This window comes from Liolophura sinensis, chromosome 11 (assembly GCF_032854445.1).
Source record: "Liolophura sinensis isolate JHLJ2023 chromosome 11, CUHK_Ljap_v2, whole genome shotgun sequence".
Taxonomy (NCBI): Eukaryota; Metazoa; Mollusca; class Polyplacophora; order Chitonida; family Chitonidae; genus Liolophura; species Liolophura sinensis.
The window spans coordinates 15,093,885-15,117,308 of NC_088305.1; the positions used below are offsets into that span (position 1 = coordinate 15,093,885).

Here is a 23,424-nt window from a genome sequence, read left to right on the forward strand (position 1 = left end):
TTGAAATGTGGCAGAATTACCCACCTTGAAGGAACTCTTTCATCTTTGGAAGCACAGGGCATCGTCTTTCTTCTGCAGCCTGTTCGGACAGAATGTCATCTTCAAAGATAAAATAACAACGTCCGTGTGTGACAGCTGAGATTAACGCTATCAGAGCTGTCACATCAAGGTTAACCTTCTTAACAGGACTTGGGTCGAAAATGACTGAGGGTTTCAAAGGATCTCTGCCAGAAAGAGATTCATCAAACCTGCCCATACCCAGTCTGAAACAAATTCTTCATTTTCATGCTCATTAGAGTCCCTTCAAAGAAATAATACTTCCTCAAACTGAGGTCACCTTGGGCCTGTTTTGACTGACTACCGTTTGAATGTTCTTGGCCATGCAATTCCTTTTGTCTGATGAGCTATGGGAGGTCTGGGCAGAATGTAATATAGCTTTTCTAGCCACACAAGTTTCTGCCACTTTTGAACAAGGTGGAGAGCTTTCTCCTCTTATTTCGTCTGAATGGTGTTCTGAAGGCTCTGTAGACTCCACTGTCCCCAGTCGTTGTCCTGGATCAGTACCTTTATCTGGAACCTGGTCCACTTTCCTTGTAATGACATCCACAGCACTTTTCTTATCAGCTACTGTTCCTTGCACAGGGTTGAATGCATCAGAATTTCCACACATTAAAACCTTTTGACCTTCACGGCCCATTCCTACACTATTTCCTTCCTCAAGGTCACCTTCTGAGCTCTCAAGGTCAGAACTCTCAATATCAGACTTTGAATCTAGGTCAAGGTCTTCTAAAGATGACAATTTTGTCTGTACATCTAAACTAACATCCACCAATTCTCCAAGCACTAGAATACCCAATTCAGTCAAAGCTGCTGCCATGGGCTTTGTAATGCCGCTGTAAAATGCATAACACACCCTGGGTGTTCTGAAGTTGACCTGATTTAAGGTGGCTAGATGCAGGTACTCCTGGGCTTGGTCTATGAGTGTCTTCTCCCCAAACTGACCTTGACCTTGCAACATGAAAAAAAAAAAAATTATTCACATAGTTTTGTGGTTTGTATATCTATATAAAATGCTTCAATGTCAACGATATCAGTATACATACTATGTTTAGCACTTACCTAATGCCCTCAACCTGGTTTCGTACGAAATGGGGCATCTTATAGTGCAATTTAATCACATTTTTATTTGATTTTTTTATTTGAGAGAAAACTACACCTGTTGAGTTCTCCAATTGCATGGCACAAATAGTGTAACTTAGTCTACAGAGAATAATAACCTCAGAATAGACGTTTCAATAAGTATCCTGCAAACAAGCGAAAAGGTTGATGAATTAGGGTTATGGAAATCAGCTTAGTTTGTCAATCCTGTCACGTATGAACTCTACTGACTCTACGAACTACACAATTGCAAAACCAGGAGAAAACTTTTCACATATCAAAAAGCAACTTTCAGTGAGAATAATGCACTTTTTTTTAATTAGCTTTCAAAGACAAAACTACCTCGGTTGTGTTGACCAATTTCATTAGTCTACATGGAATAATCTTCTCAGAATATACTTGAGAAGACACCTTGCAAATGTGCAAAAAGGTTGAAGACTATCAGACTACACATCACACTTCACCACCAAAATTGCTTTTAGACAGTGACACGTAACAACCCAAGCTCTACATGGTGACATGTTGAACGTCTGTATTATCACCAAGAAAATGCCGTTAGAATACCTTTTTCCAATTCAAAATGTTAAACTCCTTAAGCTTAGTTTTGACACCAAGAACTCATTGTCTCAGGTGACAAAATAATTATTCAAAAACAGGTTTTATGCTGGACAATGGGCGTTGAGAGTGATGTGTTTTACAATAGCTGCACCAACAAGCGGTCATATCAAACTCCACGCAGTAACACAACCTACACTACTGTCTGTGCGAATAGACTATGTGGCTTTAATTTCCTAACATCTGTCCTAAATCCATACCGCCGTGAGATGAAATAAAATTCATTTATTAGGGTTATATCGTACTTAAATGTTTAAACACTTTCACATGTGGCAATGTCACTTACATGGTTTTCAGTTAAGTCCATAGCAGTTTAGGTAATTGGTGTCGCCCTTTTGTCAAAACACTCTGCCCAGTATCCAGCATGCCGCTGCTTTTTGAATAATTATGACGTCACCCGAGACAATGGCTTCTTGTTATTGATACCGAGCTTATGGACTTTAACATTATGAATTAGGAAAAGTCTTCTAAGTTCATTAACCTTGCAATAATATAGACTTCCAACATATCCATGTGTAGAGCTTGTGTTGTTACTTATCAACTGACTAAAGCCAATTCTGGTTGTGAGTATAACTGATTTCACAGACAGCTGAACATAGGCAACTTGCTCAAAGAAATAGACTATATAGTTATGAGACTCACATTATAATTAAAATCCGATTCAGTTTAATAAGAACTCACATATATCACACAAAGCACACCTCTCTTCTCTCCAGACAACCCTCTCTCTCGACCACAGAATATAATGCAAAGGTGAGTTAAAATGACTGTTTATACTTATTTAAATAGTGCACCTAGGTCACATGATCATAACAGTAATATTCAGATTTGAGTATGATTTAAAGTCCACACTGAGTATGATTTAAAGTCCACACTGAGTATGATTTAAAGTCCACACTGAGTATGATTTAAAGTCCACACTGAGTATGATTTAAAGTCTACACTGAGTATGATTTAAAGTCCACACTGAGTATGATTTAAAGTCTACACTGAGTATGATTTAAAGTCCACACTGAGTATGATTCAATCACTGAACATGCTTACCTGCCCAGACAAGGTGAAGAGCCTGAGCTTTCCGTGCTATAACCTTGACCCATAGATGACCTTCACCTACAATGACATCAATGGGGAGGCTGTCACGGCCAGGGTAGGGGAATGGCTTGAGAACAGTGGTTGGCTGAGGCAGGTTTTCCACACAGTGTAGGATGGCTGAAAAGTGACCCAGGTTACTGCTCTTCAGGTGAGTGGCCACCTTTGCCCTGCCTCGTAACTATAAAGTCAAAACACAGGAGTCCTTCCTCATAACTACATGTATAACATACAGTCATACTTCTTCATAACTATAAGGTATAGTTACAGTCATCCTTCCTATTAACTATAAGATATAGTTACAGTCATCCTTCCTAATAACTATACAATATAGTTACAGCCATCCTTCCTCATAACTATAAGATAAAACAGTCATCCTTCCCTGCCTCAAGCTTTTAACAACAAAGAAAAAAAAAGATCCTTCCCCACTGATGAGACAGAGAAGTGGTCACCTTCACCCTGCCTCGCACAGTTAACTCTTAAGATAAAACAGAGTAGTCCTGCTTTGTAACTACAAAGATAAAACAGCAAATTGTTGCCAGTCAATAAAGATCGACTGTATAACAACAATATAAGGACAAAATTACATTTACAGTTAGTAAAGTTCTGCATGTAGCCATAACTTGGGCAATTAACTGAACTACAACCTATGGAAATTTTACATATATCTATATTTAGTCCCCAAACATATACCAATATACACCTGTCAAGTTTATCCAAGAAAACACATTCGTTGAAGGGATTTGTCAACTTCGCAAAGAGCGATCACAAACAGACCTACGGACAGACATTCTATATCACTCATATCATACATACACCACATGGGTGATTAAAAAAAATGAGTCTTTTGAATTTCCTTTGAAATGAATTTTCTTTGAATTTCTTCCATGAGGTAATTACTACAGGCAGATGTCCCGATGAAGAAGACTGGGCAATATATAACTTTATCTTCTCTGTTCTGAATTAATACCTGTACGAGTATTACCTGTGGGCATTGCGATCCAGCCAATACATGTACCTGTGTTACCTGTGAACACTGTGATCCAGCCAACACATGTAAGTGTGTTACCTGTGAGCATTGTGATCCAGCCAATACATATAAGTGTGTTACCTGTGAGCATTGTGATCCAGCCAACACATGTACGCGTGTTATCTGTGAGCATTGTGATCCAGCCAATACATGTGCGTGTGTTACCTGTGAGAATTGTGATCCAGCCAATACATGTACGAATGTTACCTGTGAGCATTGTGATCCAGCCAATACATGTAAGTGTGTTACCTGTGAGCACTGTGATCCAGCCAATATATGTATGTGTGTTATCTGTGAGCATTGTGATCCATTCACTACATGTATGTTACCTGTGAGCATTGTGATCCAGCCAATACATGTACCTGTGTTACCTGTGAGCATTGTGATCCAGCCAACACATGTAAGTGTGTTACCTGTGAGCATTGTGATCCAGCCAATACATGTACGTGTGTTACCTGTGAGCATTGTGATCCAGCCAATACATGTACGTGTGCTATCTGTGAGCATTGTGATCCAGCCAATATATGTACATGAGTTACCTGTGAGCATTGTGATCCAGCCAATACATGTACCTGTGTTACCTGTGAGCATTGTGATCCAGCCAATACATGTACGTGTCTTACCTGTGAGCATTGTGATCCAGCCAATACATGTATGTGTGTTACCTGTGAGCATTGTGATCCAGTCAATACATGTACGTGTGTTACCTGTGAGCATTGTGATCCAGCCAATACATGTACCTGTGTTACCTGTGAGCATTGTGATCCAGCCAATACATGTACGTGTGTTACCTGTGAGCATTGTGATCCAGCCAATACATGTAAGTGTGTTACCTGTGAGCATTGTGATCCAGCCAATACATGTACATGTGTTACCTGTGAGCATTGTGATCCAGCCAACACATGTACGTGTACTATCTGTGAGCATTGTGATCCAGCCAATATATGTACATGAGTTACCTGTGAGCACTGTGATCCAGCCAATACATGTAAGTGTGTTACCTGTGAGCATTGTGATCCAGCCAATACATGTACGTGTGCTATCTGTGAGCATTGTGATCCAGCCAATACATGTATGTGTGTTACCTGTGAGCACTGTGATCCAGCCAATACATGTAAGTGTGTTACCTGTGAGCATTGTGATCCAGCCAATATATGTACATGAGTTACCTGTGAGCACTGTGATCTAGCCAATACATGTAAGTGTGTTACCTGTGAGCATTGTGATCCAGCCAACACATGTACATGAGTTACCTGTGAGCATTGTGATCCAGCCAATACATGTATGTGTGTTACCTGTAAGCATTGTGATCCAGTCAATACATGTACCTGTGTTACCTGTGAGCATTGTGATCCAGCCAATACATGTACGTGAGTTACCTGTGAGCATTGTGATCCAGCCAATACATGTATGTGTGTTATCTGTGAGCATTGTCATCCAGTCACTACATGTATGTGTGTTACCTGCGAGCATTGTGATCAAGCCAATACATGTACCTGTGTTACCTGTGAGCATTGTGATCCAGCCCATACATGTAAGTGTGTTACCTGTGAGCATTGTGATCCAGCCAATACATGTACCTGTGTTACCTGTGAGCATTGTGATCCAGCCAACACATGTACGTGTGCTATCTGTGAGCATTGTGATCCAGCCAATACATGTGCGTGTGTTACCTGTGAGAATTGTGATCCAGCCAATACATGTACATGAGTTACCTGTGAGCACTGTGATCCAGCCAATACATGTACGTGTGTTACCTGTGAGCATTGTGATCCAGCCAATACATGTACATGAGTTACCTGTGAGCACTGTGATTCAGCCAATACATGTACCTGTGTTACCAGTGAGCATTGTGATCCAGCCAATACATGTAAGTGTGTTACCTGTGAGCATTGTGATCCAGCCAACACATGTACGTGAGTTACCTGTGAGCATTGTGATCCAGCCAATACATCTATGTGTGTTACCTGTGAGCATTGTGATCCAGCCAATACATGTATGTGTGTTACCTGTGAGCAATGTGATCCAGCCAATACATGTAAGTGTGTTACCTGTGAGCATTGTGATCCAGCCAATACATGTAAGTGTGTTACCTGTGAGCATTGTGATCCAGCCAATAAATGTAAGTGTGTTACCTGTGAGCACTGTGATCCAGCCAATACATGTAAGTGTGTTACCTGTGAGCACTGTGATCCAGCCAATACATGTATGTGTGTTACCTGTGAGAATTGTGATCCAGCCAACACAAGTACGTGAGTTACCTGTGAGCATTGTGATCCAGCCAATACATGTACCTGTGTTACCTGTGAGCATTGTGATCCAGTCAATACATGTAAGTGTGTTACCTGTGAGCATTGTGATCCAGCCAATACATGTACATGAGTTACCTGTGAGCATTGTGATCCAGCCAATACATGTAAGTGTGTTACCTGTGAGCATTGTGATCCAGCCAATACATGTACGTGTTACCTGTAAGCATTGTGATCCAGCCAATACATGTACGTGAGTTACCTGTGAGCATTGTGATCCAGCCAATACATGTACATGAGTTACCTGTAAGCATTGTGATCCAGCCAATACATGTAAGTGTGTTACCTGTGAGCACTGTGATCCAGCCAATACATGTAAGTGTGTTACCTGTGAGCATTGTGATCCAGCCAATACATGTACGTGTGTTATCTGTGAGCATTGTGATCCAGCCAATACATGTACGTGTGTTACCTGTGAGCACTGTGATCCAGCCAATACATGTAAGTGTGTTACCTGTGAGCACTGTGATCCAGCCAATACATGTATGTGTGTTACCTGTGAGCATTGTGATCCAGCCAATACATGTACGTGTGTTACCTGTGAGCACTGTGATCCAGCCAATACATGTACATGAGTTACCTGTGAGCACTGTGATCCAGCCAATACATGTATGTGTGTTACCTGTGAGCATTGTGATTCAGCCAACACATGTACGTGAGTTACCTGTGAGCATTGTGATCCAGCCAACACATGTACGTGAGTTATTTGTGAGCATTGTGATCCAGCCAATACATGTATTTTATACACAAAAAGTACATTCACGTTGGAATAGAGTCTGCTGCATTCTTGCATTTTTATTTATCTATAGACAATTAAAAAATATGAAAGCAATAAGACTTACAGTGTAATAGTTGGAAAATGTGATGACCTTATGAACTGAATTGACCACATGCCATTTTATGACACTTAAAGAGTTTTAATGACATCCATTTTATTTATTCATATTCATTTAAATGATTGTTACTTAAATGTCAGATGCTGAAGGGACTTTCTCTTTCCTGATAGTGGCCATGCAGTTTCATGAGTGGAGGAACACACTTACAGACGGACAGATAGACAGCTTGTTAATAATTCATCATCCTACATGTACTAGCTTGGGGAATGACATTTAGACAGTGTTTATTTCAGACTCAAATGCTCCATCTAGATAAAAAAAATCCAATTCTGCCAGTGGTGTTGCCCAGAGACTTCTTTTAAATACATGCAGCTACTAACTGTACAGGAATCTTTAAATTCCCAACTTCCTCCATTAAAAGGTGATTCACACAAGTGTGTTTTCATAACAAATTCAGGACATACAAAGACAACCAATGTAGACATATGTAAAATTCAATGATAAATGTGCCTTATATGTTGAGGACTGCAAATAACATAAAATTTCATGTACGGCAGTCTTCCTGATTCTGTAAGGTCTATTGATATTAGGAAAGGTGCTTTAAGGTTTGTTTGGGAGGCAGGAGGATAACAGACAAATAGAAAATTGTCGGTTTCAGTACCAAAAGTCACATGTAATGCCATTTATATGCCTCTAAAAACATTTATATGCCACTATAAACATGTATATGCCCCTATAAACATTTATATGCCACTATAAATATTTATATGTCTCTATAAACATTTATATGCCACTATAAACATTTATATGCCACTATAAACATTTATATGCCTCTATAAACATTTATATGCCTCTATAAACATTTTTGGGTGAATGTACACTATGTAAATGGATACAGGTATACACTAATGCAATAAAAAAAACAGTCTGAAAGAGTGAGTGAGTGCTTGCTTTAATGTCGTCCTTAACAATTTTTCAGTCATATGACAATGAAGGAATCCTTAGAGTGCATGTAATGTGCCTCCTTGTTGCAGGATGGATTTCCACTGCTCTTTTATCCAGTGCTGCTTCACTGAGATGATATACCAAAGGCAAGTAAGCCACCCTGCCTGAGCCATTATAATGATACAGGTCAACCAGTCGTTGCACTATCCCCTTCATGCTGAACGCCAGACGAGGAAGTTACAACTTCCTCTTTTAAAGTCTTAGGTGTGACTTGACCCAGGATTGACCTGGATCTACTGCTCCTGAAGCGGATGTTCTGACAACTGTGCTAGCGCTGTCAGTTGGAACCAATCTGAAAATCCTGAATACATGCAAATGTTAATGCTATCAATTACATTTTTATTCCACTGACATTAATTTGTACCATTCATGTCTATATTAATTCTGACAGGCTTTTCAGACTTCTCTCAGTTTGGAGCTGGGAACTGGACCATTACCAATCTTTGTAACACCCACATGGCCTCCCAGACAGATAATGTGGCATAGCCTATAAATAAACATGGGAAGCTAAGTTCATCAGGGAAAATTAACGGACACGCAGATCACAAAGGGGCAACTTCAAAAGAAATTAACAGCAACCAAGTTTGGTGTTATGGGATGATGTGTAACTGTGTCGGTAATAGAGACGCTCTGGGGGCTGGTAAGAGTGATGTCTTCGTGTTGACAAAGAGTTCACTCCCTTTGATCAGGACTGTCCACTTGTCATTGTAATGGATTTATGGCCAGCAGTTAAGGGGCATCGGTGACAGTTACCGGAGAGAAGTCGTTACCCACAATTGCCTGCAGATCAAAATAGGAACTACGTCGGCAAAGTTAAGGCTTGATGAAGCCGCTGGTCTAACAGATCAATACCGGCTCTGGATACAATGCATTATGCAGAGGACCACGGGAGAAGATTGGTGATTAAAGTAGGACAGGGAATACCGCCACTCATTTTCAACGGAAATCGCTAGGTAGGCTAGAATACTAAATGAGACATGCGGCCAGTATCTGGGCCGCGTGGATGAAGCAAGTGCTGGTGTGGTCAGCCATGATCAGATTTGCTATAAATAGATCTGTTCAACACATAATGCCAAAATAACCAGACGGGACGACAAATTTTGCTCATACAATGACGTTAATGAGTGTTATAAACATTAACACTATTAACAAATCCTAAATATTTATCCGATACAGATACAATTAAAACCTAATAATAGCTGAGAATTATTAGATGTTGAATCTTCTGCATAATTAAAACTATCTTCTTCCAAACCTGCAGGGGAGAATTGGATCAAATACTGGGTGTTTTTCAAATTCTGATCTAAATCAGAAAAACTGATCAACAGATGCACATGTAGCTATCATCAGGCCTAGCAGAAAATAAAGAGTGATTATTGTTCAAAGTGAACCAAACATTATAATTCTCTCAATTTAATTTGTTTTAAAGAGTATAATTATATTAAAGGCAGATGTGTTCTTTGTGAAAAGTCTGAGAGATATTTTTTAACAGACAGTAATAGACATTCTACATGGAATTATATGGTACAATGCATCTTTTGAACTTTAACTTAAAACTATAATCAAATATATATAACTACAAACATAATCATATGCATACCACTCCCCATATGTAATTACTGTTTTTTTTTTTACGTTAATCAACCAATCAGCCATGCACAATAGACGGTTACAGTACAAAAACACTACGATCCCGTCCTTCTGCAGGCCAACTCTTAACTGCGTTGTCACAAAAATCCGGATTATAACAAACGATATTGAAACATGCCATGATCTCTTCAAAGGGTGCACAACCAAGGGTAGAGAAACAGGGTTGGGTACTGGAGAGAGCACTTTTTTATAAAAAGCAGCCAATTTTGTTGGACATTCCCCTGGATCATTGCCTAACTGGAGACTTGTACATCCCCCACTAAAAAACAATTGAAAAAACATCCCTGTATTGGCAAAACTTACATATATATCCCCACATACCCATTAAGATAGCTAGCAATGAACATGCACTGACCCATGTCATGTGCATGTACGTATCACATAACATAAACATTCTCCCTTTCATCTTCACCCAAGACAGTTGCATACAAATCTATAATGAAGCTCTTTGAATCAAAGCCTGCACTCAAGAGTGGAGAAGGGTTCAGTGTGACCTACTGGTGCTCTCTGGAGCTCTCTGAAACATTAGCGTGACTACAAACCTTATCCTCGAATAAGACAAGACCTCATACATGTAGAGATAGGTCTACATGTACCCTAGCTGCCTAGCATAAGAATTAAGTAAATGCTTTACCTATTTATCCTTATTCACTGGTATTATACTTACCTGTATAAATTCCTAGCTTAAAATGATACTGGACACAGAAAGTTTTGATGCTTTCAGATGCACTTTGATATTTCTCAGTGCAATTGTCCTACTTATTACAATGTATTATCCATCATCAAAAGTGTATGTGGATGAAAGACAGCATTGTTCAACACTGGATATAACCATATTCCTGAAATTAAAAATACCAACTGTTCTGTTCTGTGTTTAATTATAGGACCAACAATTAGTGTTGGGCCTATCACTAAATGACTGGAAAATGAAGACAAACGCTGTTGACATTTTGCTTTCAGCACATGCCTGAAAACCAATCTAGCCGAACTAACTGTGATGTCCTACCACCATGACCAATGCCCAAGTTCGAAAGCAATTAGCCAAAGTAGTCTAGATTAATTGTCTGCACAAAATTTAACAGACACCAAAGCAAAGATGTCCACATCACAGGGCATATTGTATTATGTAAATTGTCGTAAACCAATCCTCTCAGAGGTCATTCCACTTTGTTGCCACTAAGTTTGAAGGCAATCAATCAGCTGCCTGATCGAATGATGGACTTCCCAAGCTCTCTTCTGGTTCCCTGCTCTGGGGAACAAACAACAAATCAATGTCAAGAATATGACCTTGAAATGTTTTGGTGTACCCGCTATAATTTGCACCTGGCTGTCCAAACTCAACATCTTTATGTAGCACATTACAGCATAATGCACCTGGTCCCTAGTTTCAAAACAATAAATAATTCACCACGAACCTCTGGGCTGATCTGATGTGAAGTTCCAAGTACAAGTAGTGCACAAGTTTTAGAAATGTTCCTGTTAAAACAAGGACTGCTGCCTAAGTCATCTTAAAACTTTAAGACATCAATGAAATAAATTTCAAACAAGCATTATGAGAAACCTGACAACTCGCCAGTAATGGCTTCAGTTCAAATGGCAACCCAAGTTTCACGAAGATATTTATTTATTTCATTTATTTGAATAGCGTTTTACACCGTACTAAAGAATATTTCACTTATACGACGGAGGCCAGCATTATGATGGGAGGAAACCGGGCAGAGCCTGGGGGGAAACCCATGACCATCCACAGGTTGCTGTGAGACCTTCCCACTTACGGCCGGAGAGGAAGCAAGCATGAGCTGGACTTGAACTCATAGCGACCGCATGGGTGAGAGACTCCTGGGTCATAACGCTGTGCTAGCGCACTAACCAACCTCATGAAGATATGTTGAAAACTGGTAACAGCTGATCCAAACATAGAACCTTACTCTGAGGCTACATATACACCTATAAAGTGGATGTGAACAAAGCAAGTTCAAACCATGGTAGTTTTTATTAAAACAGAAAAATCAGGTATAACGTCAATATCTTAAAAGCATGTTTATCAAGCCCAAGAAGTTTCATGAACATATCTTGAAAACTTTGATAACAGCCAAGTCCAAATCCAAAACCTGATAATAAAAATATAAATATACCTATTTAAAACTATTTAAAATTATTTATTTCCTTAAGTCTTCAAAGCATTCCCATCATTCTCACCAAGTGTCAGCAAGATGGTGTAAAAACTGAGGCAGCACCTCATCCAAATAAAAAAAACTTTAATACCCTGGCCTTCTATAGTACTTGCTTGGATAAAATAGCTAAGTCCAAACCTGACAATTTGAATTTAACTATGTAAACATAACTAAGTTATAATCAAAATGAGTAAATGCCCAAATCATTTTCATCATTCCCATCAAGTTTCATAAAGGTGATGTGAAAACTGTAAGACTAGCAGACCAAAACATAATACTTTATCCAACTGAACCAAACAAATAAGCTTACTCGGACAATGACACCGACACCAACACTGGCATCGACACCAACGTCGACACTAACACCACAACAGACACCAATGCCGACACCAGCACCAACTCCGCTTTTCCCCCCTCACTCACTATATCTCGCCTTACTTTGCAACTGCGAGCTGAAAGGGGGTAAACCCACAAACATCTGTGGGTCGCCGTATATGACCAGAGAGGAAGCCAGCATGGGCTCAACTTGAACTCCCAGGGATGACATTGGTGAGAGGCTTCGGAGTCAGTCAGTGTGCTGGGGTATTACACCAGCCCCTTAGCCTGCAGAGATTCACTTTCTTTTTGAAGGAAACAGCTGTTTTGACTGCTTCAGGTGCGGCTTTAATTATCAAGAAGTTTGTTAGTGTACCTGGATATGGATGGTCGCTTTCTCCAGGCACTTTGGTTTCCTGCCAACTGAAAAGTTCTTGACATTAATCAAATACATAAATTAAACATATAACCTAACCAATTACTGAGTACAATACACATAAGAATGAATCATTCTCTGGTCCTAGCATAGATCAATAGCTTGATTGCTATGTGATACACATATAGGTCTTCATGACACATCAAACACTGGAGCCATTTTACTGGCACATCAAACACTGGAGCCATTTTACTGGCACATCAAACATTGCAGCCACTTAACTGGCACATCAAATATTTCAGACATTTTAATGGCACATCAAACACTGCCGCCATTTTACTGGCACATCAAACATCGCAGCCAATTTACTGGCACATCAAACATTTCAGCCATTTTAATGGCACATCATGCATTGCAGCCACTTTACTGGCACATCAAACATTGCAGCCACTTTACGGGCACATCAAAGATTGCAGCCAATTTACTGGCACTTCAAATATTGCAACCATTTTACTGACACATCAAACACTGCTGCCAATTTACTGACACATCAAGCGTTGCAGCCACTCTACTGACACATCAAACATTGCAGTCAATTTACTGGCACATCAAACATTACAACCATTTTACTGACACATCAAACATTGCTGCCAATTTACTGACACATCAAACATTGCAGTCAATTTACTGGCACATCAAGCATTGCAGCCAGTCTACTGACACATCAAACATTCCAGTCAATTTACTGACACATCAAACATTGCAATCATTTTACTGACACATCAAACATTGCTGCCAATTTACTGACACATCAAGCATTGCAGCCACTTTACTGACACATCAAACATTGCAGTCAATTTACTGGCACATCAAACATTGCAGCCACTTTACTGGCACATCAAGCATTGCAGCTGCTTTACTGGCACATCAAAGATTGCAGCCACTTTACTGGCACATCAAGCATTGCAGCCACTTTACTGGCACATCACGCATTGCAGCCACTTTACTGGCACATCAAGCATTGCAGGCACTTTAAAATATGAATACAAAGATGTCACATGGGTACAATTGATCTGGCTAGATCCATCGCCACCACTTGGTAAATATTATGATACAAGAATATGTCTTGCCAAACAAGTATTAAACCAGCTGATTTTCTATACATGCATGTACAGCGAGGAACTTGTCACAGGAAGCCAAAAATATTCACTTTACGACTGGCTGACCACTGCATTGATTTTTCGTGGACAGCTTTGTATACCAACCAGATGAGCCATTAACACTCACTGTATTAATGATGAGAAACATAATAATCACTTTCATACTTCTGCTCGATATCTGGATAAAATGACAATCTGTGAAATATAAAGTGAGAGTCTAAGTAACATTCATCACAAGGGTATAATAGCCGCACAATCAGAAATGTCCAGACCTCCCTAACAATCCTACTGTTTCATGACCACAGGAAATTTATTTCCGTCCCCTAATGGCGTGTCCTCTGCTCTGATGGGGGGTCAAAAGGCCTGAGGTGCTTTGCTTTTGCGTGCTAATTTCCTGTTCACTTACATCGTGGCTAGACTCGGCAGTTTGCCTTTGGTTCCTGTGACAGAGCAGTAATTACTACAACAGGTGGTCAACACAGATAACATTACATTACTCGTATCATCTTTACACTCATCGCTTTCTCGTCATTAATACTTGTACGTACCTCAACTGCACCTGCAGTAAAAAACCGCATGAACACTCTATAGCTATTCACGACAATGTCTATAGCATGACAGCATAATAGTATACATCCTTCATGTATAAAGGCATGATTCCATAAACTGTGTTGTAAGGATGTGGAAAAATAATCATGAAATATGACTGTCTATCCAGCACTACCATTATAAATCATATGCCAATCTTTACTGATCACGAGGAAGTCATCTCTCAGTAGCATCGATCGCTGTCGATCGACCTCTTGTCGCCAAGGCCCCACAAGTGGATGTACAAATTCTCTGTTCAAGGATGCATGGCTTTGAACCTGCTAATCTGAGGCGCATCACCCTGCATGACCAGCATCAATTACCTGTTAATTGTCACCAAGTGTTGTGAAGGTGAGTTTTCCACTGCACAACGACACGCCAAATAATGTGTCCTGTATTATTAAACTACATGATATCTTAATTGTCCTGAGTACGTAATGCCTTAATTACCTGTATTTCTTTGACAGAGAACTTTATAGCACTGTTTAAAACTAATTATGCATGCCAGAATAAAATCAAAGTACAGGTATTAGACAGTTAGCTCTGTGTCTGAGTGAGTGAGTGAGTGAGTGAGTGCTTGGGGTTTAATGTCGCACTTAACAATTTTTCAGTCATATGATGATGAAGGAATCCTTAGAGTGCATGTAATGTGCCTCCTTGTTGCAGGACGGACTACCACCGCTCTTTCATCTAGTGCTGCTTCACTGAAATACCTTACCGAAGGCAAGTAAGGCATCCCGCCTGAGCCATTATACTGATACGGGTCAACCAGCTGTTGCACTATCCCCTTCATGCTGAACGCCAAGTGAGGAAGTTACAACTTCCTCTTTTAAGGTCTTAGGTATGACTCGACCCAGGATTGACCCTGGATCTACCACTCCCAAAGAGAACTCTACAAATTGTGTTATCTGGGCCAGTCATGTGTGTGGAAAAAATAACTTATACCCTAATTCTTCAACCTTTTCAACCGCCTCTGCAACCAGTATTTTGAAACATTTTGAGAGAACTATGGGGTGTAGAGAAATAATATTTGCACAGTTTTATAAAGTTTGAATCTTTAATAACGCAAAACATATCAATTCTGGTGTCGTGGGGAAACCCACGGCCATCTGCAGGTTACTGGCAGACCTTTCCATGTACAGCCGGAGAGGAAGCCAACATTAGCTGGACTTGAACTCACAACGACCGCATTGGTGAGATACTCCCGGGTCATTACGCTGCGCCGCTGTAAACATAGCTGTGCCATTAAAGATATGACAGGAGATATATGAGACCATCACTTTGTTTATTTCTTCTTACTTTTCTTTGTATTTAATATTTACATCACATCAAATAGCGAACTTTTACAACATCAACTCAATGAATGGAGTTTAATTTTAGAATGTCAGGCCTATAATTCTTCAACTTTTTTAATCAAGACTTGGACCAGTACTCTGAAACATTCCGTGAGAAGTATGCTTGGGTGTAGAGGATCATCTCCTCCATGTCTGAAGTTTTATGAAGCTTGTGTCTTTAATAACACAATCAAACAATTTTTGGCATCACTTTCGTAATAATTGTAATAAGTGCTTTAGAGGTCAAAGCGATCGAAGATTTAAAGTATATCAGCAGACTCTAGAAAGTCTCTGGGCTGACTGTCTGGTCTGCAGAGCATCCGTCTGTTTGAAAGACAGCTACAGGGCCTCGTGGTTCTGCAGTTAACTGGCATGACCCAGGAACAGAATTGGGATTTGAAGGGTGAGAAAATCTGGAGCAGATGCAGTCTCATCAGGAATATCTAGCCCCTGAGGCATATCTAATCCCAGAGGCACAATATTCCATGCTTTGCATGGACATACGTGTACAAGTTCTTTGTTCTGATTTATGAGCTCTTCCCTAAACCGAAGATAGACAAAAACTGCATGGGCAAGCAGGTGTTTCCAGGGAAAGTGAAAATATGAAAATAATGAAAGTTACACAGAAAAAAGCCAAAGATAATAAGTACTGTGTACTTGTCACGAACCCTGCAGGTGATCATCCTGACTGTCACAGTGAAGCCTAAACTTACAGCGTAGCCTTCCCACAAGGGTATTATATGCATGGTGTCATCACTGTACCTCTTTATATAATGAGTGGGTAAAATTGCCTGCTTGCCTGCCTCCAAGTTGCCCCAAGTGGTGTACTCTGTTTGTTCTATATTTGTTTGTAATAGTATTCTTCAACCTTTTTGCATGTTTGCATGGTGTTTACTCAAGCATATATTCTGACGACCTTATACTGCGTTAACTCATAAAATTATACAAAATGAAATTAAAAATGTACATAAAATGCACCGAATGCTGCTTAAAATTCCATATGCGAAATGGTTAAGGAATTATTTATTTATTTATTTGATTGGTGTTTTACGCCGTACTCAAGAATATTTCACTTACACGACGACGGCCAGCATTATGGTGGATGGAAACCGGGCACAACCCGGGGAAACCCACAACCATCTGCAGGTTGCTGACAGACTTTCCCACGTACGACCGGAGAGGAAGCAAGCATGAGCTGGACGAACTCTCAGCAACCGCATTGTTGAGAGACTCCTGGGTCATTATGCTGCGCTAGTGCGCTAACCAACTGAGCCACGGAGGCCCCTGTTAAGGAATTAAGGTACTTGGATGTTTGTGTATAATTGTACATATTAACCTACAGACATATGATAGAGGTTATACAGCTCCACAAACACTGCAGCTTAACAACACAGAACTAAAAGGAGTGATGTAAGCTCTGCTATATATATATATATATATATACCACTGAATTTCAATTAATTCAATAAACATTTAAGAAAAACACTAAAAGAATTCAGTACAGGTATTTTCATATACTTTCATACATTGTCTTAATGGTCTTTTATAAAGGTATTTTTAAACACAAGTGTGATGGTGGTCTTCCCACTGATATTGACATCATGTTTAATTAAACTTTCTTTCTCGTGATTACATAAAACTCAAGTTATAACCAAAGTTACAGTTTAATCCTTGCTATAGTGACACTCTGTTATTTACTGCTCGTGTACAGCATGCTTGAATAGGACTAAGAGTTCCACAGCCGACAGTTTTATGACATTTCCTGGACAGATCAGGTAGTCAAGCTTTACAGTCTTTAGTCGACAAGGTGTTGCAACAATATGCTATTAGTACATATATACATATACTAGTATACAATATAGCAAACAGCCTAGGTAGACAGTCCACACTTCCGTCCAGTCCAGAAGTTTATATATTTTTCTTGTAACATACATCATCCTATATTCCATTATGCAGACCTCAAAGCACATACTGTCCAAGAAAAATGCAAACCTCAAAAGCACATACTGTCCACACTTTGGCTGCTGAAGATTATATATTTTTCTTGTAACAAACATCATCCTATATTCCATTATGCAAACCTCAAAAGCACATACTGTCCAAGAAAAATCCAAGCCTCAAAGCACATACTGTCCAAGATAAATGCAAACCTCAAAACACATACTGTCCAAGAAAAATGTAAACCTCAAGGCACATACTGTCCAAGAAAAATGCAAACCTCAAAAGCACATGCTGTCCAAGAAAAATGCAAACCTCAAAAGCACATGCTGTCCAAGATAAATGAAACTCTCACAATCAGGAAAAATTAAACAACTTAAGAGTCATGCATGAATGAAATTTTGGGTCATTTCAATGTATGACTGCTCCGTTGAAGGGTTTGAAGCTGAAATTGATTGACTGGCACCAAATTTCCTGCAGATATATAGAGAATTTACTGTATCACAATTGTTGTAGGCACAGCTGAAATTATCACCACATGGTAATGGACCACGTGGTGAGGGCTGGACCACATGGTGAGGGCTGGACCACATGGTGAGGGCCGGGCCAGATGGTAGTGAGTCAACCATATCAAACTCTGCCATAAGCAACATTCACACATATTTACAGGCCCCCTGCCAGCTATATCAGGCACCTATAGTTGATGTTAACATAAACATTTCAGGGAACCTCTACAGCTGGATCTTATTGAGAGTCTGTATGGACTACAACCCAAGATCATACTCAACATGTTCAAACAACCTGAATATGGATCTGACTGTGTGTGGGTGAAATTACACACTGAAACCGATAGCTGGCTGATCATCTGCAAATAAAATCTGAGTGAGTGAGTGAGTGAGTGAGTGCTTGGGGTTTAACATTGTACTCAACAATTTTTCTCTAATATGACAGCGAGGGAATCCTTATGGTATATGTAATGTGCCTCCTTGTCACAGGACGTATTTCCACCGTTCTTTATCTAGTGCTGCTTCACTGAGATGCTTCACTGAGACGACTTACCGAAGGCATGTAAGCCGCCACGCCTGAGCCATTATATTGATACGGGGTCAACCAGTTGTTGCACTATCCCCTTCATGTTTAACACCACATAAAATCTGAGACCTTACCCCAAGTTAAAAATGTCTCAGTGACAACGTTTAAAACAGCTGACGTTAAACATTTATGAAAAAGTTCATCTAATCACATGATGACTATATTATAGTTTCTCCACTATTGAATTTGTGATGACAAACCATGCATTTTAATGTGAGGTAATTAAGGACTTGATGGGAATATATGAACTAGTAAACTTGTTAAGGTTTGGAAAATTAAAGTAAATGCATCGCACAGTGCAATGTCATGTGGTTTACATAAATTCAAATTTATCACACATTAACAGAGGAGTAACTAAGAACCCTGCATTACAACATCAAGGAAGTTATTCAAAACCAAGAAAAAAACAAGAGCACAGTTTCTGAGTCACACTTAGCAAAACATTTTGTACAGCTTTGTATCACAAAAAAAACAGCCTTAGACATACATGTTTAGATTGCTAGGTTGTATAATAGCAAGAATGGTTAGTTGCAAACTTCAGATCATAAATAGATCTATACATAAACACGCTTCACAAACATTATACACTAGCAGCTGCAATGTGCAAAAACATGTCCCCCACCCTCCCTCCCTCCCTGCCTCCGCCCCAAAATAAAACTGTGTATACAAGCATAAATGAGTATAACACTAATAGACTGCAGGCACTTGCAGCTCAGCATCAAACCCTTGTGTGCATAATAACCTAACAGTACACAGGTGTAAATATTCTCTTGTTGACATTTTTACACACTACTTCATCCTCCTGAGAGTCTAATTACTGGCTAACAGCAGAACTATGCAACCATGATGGAATCCAGCAGGATACTAAGCTGTTTTTAACTCCCGTTCCTCCACTTTCATCTCCTCTCAGCTTGTTTATGACTACAAGAAGACCCCACAACTCAAACATATGGAATGAGGCTCTGTACAGGGGGGATCCAATTATCGTTCATGTCATCATGGATTCCATGCATGCTTCCTGTCAAGCATGGATGTATACATGTATCTTTAGCATATCATGAGGCCGTTGATCATCGATCCATGATCAGTGACTGGATGCATGCAGTTCATAACCTAGTCAAGTAATAAATCAATATATAGCTTTATAAAGTCTTCAAAAGTCTAAAAAACTGATCAAACCAAATCCAACTCTAGTGATATGTAGAACAAAAATGGTACATGAAGGAGAAGATCTGACATTATACAGAGCATGCATTCTGAAGCCACCTCAGAAAGGAGGCCAGCTTTCATAAAGGACTGAACTTTGTTGAAACTGGATAATAGATGGCCAGAAACTTGGACTTGGTTTTTTTTTTTTTTTTGGCCGATTTGAATTCAATACAATGACCCAGTTTGACATAAAAAGTCAGAAGAAATGAAGTCCACAAAAGGACAAAAGCACCATGATTTTGTGAAAAATCAGATGCAACAACCCAAAATTTAAAATTTGATCTCTGCCAAGTTTCAATTCAATGTAATGAATCGCTTTGAAAAAAGAAATCAGGAAAATGCAGGGCTTACACACTGTATAATGACTTTAAATTTCCAGGCTTTTCCTTTCCACCTTCTCCTAACACAACTGGCACCCTGTAACCATAAACAGTGGTAACTTTAGCATTACTGTTGTATTCACATTACATGTGTTGTATTCATAATTACATGTGTTGTATTCACACTACATGTGTTGTATACACACTACATGTGTTGTATTCACATCGCAATAATTCACTTTACTAATCAAATGGTTGTCTACTCATGAAGCAATGGACCAAGTAATGCAGATGGATCGAGAGAGATCTATCTATATAGCAACCACCATCCTTTATGAAGCACTTAACAAATCTGACACAAAGCCACAGCTGAATCAGTGAGAGCTGGGTTCATCCACCAGACTTTACTGTGTGCTTAATCATGAAGGGTCTGTTCTGTACAGTGCGCTGAGGATGACAGCTTAAACAACTCACAGCCCGTGAGATGCTACTTTACACAGATTGCCTGCATCATGTAAGTACATGTGTACCAGGGTGTGTGCAGTGCAAAAAAAAAAAAAAAAAAATGAAGACTATAAATTTTCTACATTCCAAAACTGCATGCGCTCCCCACATGTGAGCCTCAGCGCAGCCCAGCACCTCACTCTCAAATAAGCTTCATGTACTTCTTAATTGTGGGATTTACAACAGAGTCAAGGCGATTTGCGTCATCAGTATTACAGTAAGGAGATGCTGGGCAAAGCAGAGCCGATAACAAGCCGTCTTGTTGACAACAACACTCACCTGTTAAACTGGCAACCATAACAAGGGGATCATGTGGGGCAGGCAATGAACGAAGACGGTAAGGAAATCTGTTGTCGTCACTGCATTATAAGGACAGCCATTCTCTTGCCATATACAACAAGCAGATAAAGTTTGAGGTGTAAAACTTAGTTATCATCACTTACCTGTTGGTGTTAACATGGAAATACAGGCTTCATTACAGTCTGTGTCCACAGACAGATGGAATAATTACATGTTGCACGGACTGTACATGAATTCATTAAAAACCATTGGATCTGGCTCGAAAGTAATGAAAAGCTGTCTTGCTTTATACAAAACAGTTATTACACATTGTACTTCCGCCCCCACAGCTGAAAGTTTAGTAGTGTACTGCTGCGTGATTGTGGCATTCCACTCAACATGACAGCTTCAGACCTGATATATACATATATACTCAAAACTACGATACTGAGAGCAGTATAGGGGCTTCAGAGGCGCTTCACAAAATTAGATAATTTTTTCTACTTCCGTTCAGCCTATAAAAGGGGCTTCAGAGGCGCTTCACAAACTTTTACTGCTGAGCAGCCGAGTAGGAGGGGTTTCAGAGGCATTTCACAAACTTAGATAATTTTTTCTACTTCCGTTCAGCCTATAAAAGGGGCTTCAGAGGCACTTCACAAACTTTTACTGCTGAGCAGCCTAGCAGGAGGGGTTTCAGTGGCGCTCTACAAACTTGGGCAGTTTTTCTGTAGCCTTAAATTGATCCCTAGAATAGAGCTAAAATTCAACTGATAACCATTTTCATGACAAAATCATTCAAACAATTATACTAAAAACAGAACATGTATAAGTAACATTTCACTGTATCACTTGTCCATGAAATGTGAACAAACCCTGATAATTTCACAATGAAGAAAACCATACTCCATTTAAAATGTTGGGGCCCACTACCTGGACATGGCAGTGTGGACATGAAAGCAATAAGATAGCTTTGGGCCTCCGTGGCTCAGTCGGTTAGCGCGCTAGCGCAGCGTAGTGACCCAGAAGCCTCTCACCAATGCGGTTGCTGTGAGTTCAAGACCAGCTCATGCTGGCTTCCTCTCCGGCCGTACGTGGGTAGGTCTGCCAGCAACCTGCGGATGGTCATGCGTTTCCGCCGGGCTCTGCCCGGTTTCCACCCACCATAATGCTGGCCGCCGTCGTATAAGTGAAATATTCTTGAGTACGGCATAAAACACCAATCAAAAAAAAAGAAAAGGGTTCAACTCCTTTGCACACAAGCAGTCGCTCTACATGGGTTCAAAACACATCATGAACCTGCCATGATGATAACTTCCCTCACGTCTAAAGGAAGTCTGAACAAAAAGGTTCCAGAGCTTGAATATGCAAGTGGTAATGAATTCAAATTCAAACGCTACACTCTACCTCAGAGGTGCATCATGTACAATCCAGACAGACTTCCAGGGTGCTCCTTGTGCGCTTCAGAGGGGCTCCCTGTGCGCTTCAGATGGGCTCCTAGTGTGCTGCATGATAGTAGCTTAATGGCGCTCTTTCATGAAGTGCCCTAGAAGCATCATTTGTATTTTTTGGACGCGCTTCTGGGGCACCTCTCTATCTCAAGTGAGGTGTAATTTGGGGGCTTCAAAGGCGCTTCTACTATTGACATCAACCAAAATAGCATCAAGTTCCTGCTCCTGGGAGTTTGACAGCCGGGTCCCCATTGGACAGTATGTGCATTTGCACATAATTTATATACATGTCTACAGATACCATAAATGCAATGTTTCGTCGTACGTAACATATTCTTCCTGGTTTAAATATGCATGTTCTTGCCCCAGTATGGCTGTATCTATTTACTTATTTGATCGGAGTTTTAAGCTGGACTATTTTTTAATATTTCGTGTATATGATGGTGGGGAATCTACTGTAATTCTTCAACCCCTTTCGCATGTTGGCAAAGTTGTATATTTATAGCATATTCTGAAGGCAATTCTTCTGTGTTGGCAGGTAAAACTTTACTTTTTGTGAAACCCTGAAACTGGCCAATCCAACCTGAATGCGGTTTTGTCCTCAAAATCATATTAATCATGTGCATAAATTGCACTGACAGCTGCTCTTTCATTTGCGAAAAGGTTGAGGAATTAGAGTGTATCATATTTGACCAACTGAATATCCCATTCTCCATACTACTAATACGGCATATAATAATGGAATCAGATATTTGCACAAATCCAATATATCAATGTTGCAGTAGTGAACTATGATAGAAACTTCACAATATCTGGGTGTATATTAGTGTTTTACTATTAAAAGAATGCAGCGGTAGTAGATTAATTTTTCAGGCATATTGTGCCAAAAGTTATAAAACCACAGATCGTGAGGCAAACGGTCATGGCGAAAATAATGTCAACAACAAAACAACAAGAGAAAACCAACTGATAACCTTTTGATAACCTTTATAAAT

General features: G+C 39.8%; 1 protein-coding gene across 1 annotated transcript in view; it reads right to left on the reverse strand.

Annotated features, from left to right (window-relative positions):
* The window catches only part of LOC135478111 (UPF0415 protein C7orf25 homolog), a gene marked incomplete at its 5' end in the record, with an annotated part of 137,022 nt that overhangs the window by 8,009 nt on the left and 105,589 nt on the right, over nucleotides 1–23,424 (reverse strand). Inside the window, 3 exons of the mRNA XM_064758381.1 lie at nucleotides 25–268; nucleotides 338–1,008; nucleotides 2,818–3,043. Coding sequence (XP_064614451.1) covers nucleotides 25–268; nucleotides 338–1,008; nucleotides 2,818–3,043 — 1,141 coding nt within the window. The remainder of the gene's footprint in view (nucleotides 1–24; nucleotides 269–337; nucleotides 1,009–2,817; nucleotides 3,044–23,424) is intronic.